This window comes from Buceros rhinoceros, unplaced genomic scaffold (genome assembly GCF_000710305.1).
Source record: "Buceros rhinoceros silvestris isolate BGI_N320 unplaced genomic scaffold, ASM71030v1 scaffold32165, whole genome shotgun sequence".
In the NCBI taxonomy this organism is placed as follows: domain Eukaryota; kingdom Metazoa; phylum Chordata; class Aves; order Bucerotiformes; family Bucerotidae; genus Buceros; species Buceros rhinoceros.
The window spans coordinates 15,214-17,411 of record NW_010412877.1 but is presented as its reverse complement, the minus strand read 5'-3'; the positions used below and the strand labels follow the sequence as shown (position 1 = coordinate 17,411).

At 56.5% G+C, this 2,198-nt stretch overlaps 1 protein-coding gene across 1 annotated transcript in view; it reads left to right on the top strand.

Annotated features, from left to right (window-relative positions):
- The window catches only part of EIF4G3 (eukaryotic translation initiation factor 4 gamma, 3), a gene marked incomplete at its 5' end in the record, with an annotated part of 27,495 nt that overhangs the window by 10,684 nt on the left and 14,613 nt on the right, over positions 1 to 2,198 (top strand). The window contains 3 exons of the mRNA XM_010136552.1: positions 72 to 166; positions 1,680 to 1,773; positions 1,994 to 2,111. Coding sequence (XP_010134854.1) covers positions 72 to 166; positions 1,680 to 1,773; positions 1,994 to 2,111 — 307 coding nt within the window. The remainder of the gene's footprint in view (positions 1 to 71; positions 167 to 1,679; positions 1,774 to 1,993; positions 2,112 to 2,198) is intronic.

Sequence of the window (2,198 nt, the reverse complement as noted above, 5' to 3'; positions counted from 1 at the left end):
GCCGCCTGCGTCATGGCGGGGCGCTGCTGGAGCCGCGGGGTAGGCTAAGGGTTGTGTTTGTCGCCTGGCAGGTGTCCAGCGGGTCGATGAAGGCGGTTGGAACACTGTGCAGGGGGCGAAGAACAGCCGGGTGCTGGACCCCACCAAGTTCCTTAAAATCACCAAGGTAGGTGCCAGCCCAGGAGTCGTTCAGGGGAACAGCGGTGGCGAGGTCTGGCCCTGCTCTGCCCAGGGAAGACTGTTACTTGTTTACGGGTCCGGACGGGGGTTTGGGGACATCTCAAATGGAAGGAAGGAAGGAAGACTTGGTTGTCTCCTGAACGTTCCCGTTCTGTTGTTCTGAGGGACAGGAGGACGCATCCGCTTCTTCTCACGTTCACAGTGTCCTTTTAGTGACCAGAAGTTCTCTTAGCAGGAAAATCTGTGTTTTATTAAATGATGAAAAGAGAGTTTGAGCCGGGGTGTCGTGTGTGGCGGAGCCGCATCGCGTGGCTGTTGGACGGGGTCTCACCCCCCAGTCCTGCGCTGCCTCGAGCGCTCAGGACCCTGCGCGGACGCTGTTCTCAGCACAACGAGGATGGCTCCTGCAGTCTGAAAACTAAACGTGTCACAGATGGCAGCGCTCCAGGCTTGAGCGGGTCGAGTAGTACGAGACGAGCTGGGTCCACTTTTACGGTGTTCTGGGTTTCTGTGCAGTTGCGTCCCTCAGCGTGTGATAAACTTCCACACCCATCCTCCACGTGGGCATAGTCCTGTTACTTTACCATCAGAATGGTGATTTTTGGATATTTATTTCAGGCTGCAGGTTAGGCAGCTTGGGGATTCCTCCTTTTCTCGTGACCTTCAGAGCAGCTTTGGGATTTCTCACAAATTTCACATAAATCAGGGGCATTCCCAGACATTCCCTTGTCCCAATTCATGTCACTCCTTGACTTGTACTCCAGGTGATTTCACTCGGGGTGCCTGGATGCTCGGAGAGCTGTCGAGCAGCACCTGGCCACGCTGTAGCCCTTGTGCAGATCAAACCCAGTTTGTTGCTTGTGAACAAGCAACAGACTCCGACACGCAGTGAGCAGGAGGATTCGACCTCCCTGTGTCTGGCTCACGGCTCTGCGGGCGAAGCGCCCCTGCTCGGGTGGGCGACACACACTGCGAGGGGGCTCGCTGCGCAGCAGCGGCGTTGTGGGAAGGCGAGGGGAGCTCGTACAAAGAGACCTGCAGGGTCACAACCTCCTGGTGGATAAATTCACCTCCTGAGGGTTGTAAAATCAATATTCTCCTCTTGTCGGACGCTGCTTTCCCCCTCCAGCCTGTTGTTGTCCTGGATTGTTGGTTTCCGTGGGGGTTCCCCCAAAGCTGTGGGTGGGGTGGACAGCAGGACCATTTGACTTATCACAGACAAACTGAACATCGTTCCCGTACTGATACACGGAGCTTTTTCCTCCTTGCTGAGTTCAGCGTTGCCATAAAAAGAAGCCCCTGGTCGTTGTGAACGTGTTTCTCTGACACGTTGGAAGAGGCTGTTTGAGATGCGTCCTCTGTGTCTGGCTCCATCCTCCAAAAATGTGTTCAAGTGCATTTTGGTGCTCACCAGACAGGGATGGTCACCAGAAAACCCCTGTTTACAACGCAGACGTACAGTTTGCCCACATCACGGTCTGTCTCGCTGTATTTTACAGCCCACAATAGATGAGAAGATTCAGCTTGTGCCTAAAGCCCAGTTGGGCAGCTGGGGAAAGGGCAGCAGCGGCGGAGCGAAGGCGAGCGAGCTGGGTGAGTCAGGACGGCGCTCACCCTCTGCTTTGCTCCGTGCCGGGAGCGGGTTGGGGTGGGACTGCCGGGCGAGCGGGGCTGAAGCGGGGCAGGACCAGCCTTTCCCTTCCCTTCCCTCCCCATCGCTCTGGAAATGGCACTTCTGATCTGATGCTGCAGCACGAGGTGGTATCGGCGGCTGCTGACCGCGGTGTCGCTCTTCTCTGTGTTGTCTTCCCAGACTCCTTACGACCAAGTGCCACTAGTTTGAACAGATTTTCTGCGCTGCAGCCTCCAGTCTCATCTGTATCTGCCTCATCCGCATCATCAGAACTAGATTCTCGCAGGGCCTTAACTAGGTAAGGCTCGGGCCCCCCTGCCCGCACAGCCGCGCTTCTCCCTGGCTGCTTCAGAAGGCAGAGGATGTCGTGGAGTTCCCGGGAGCG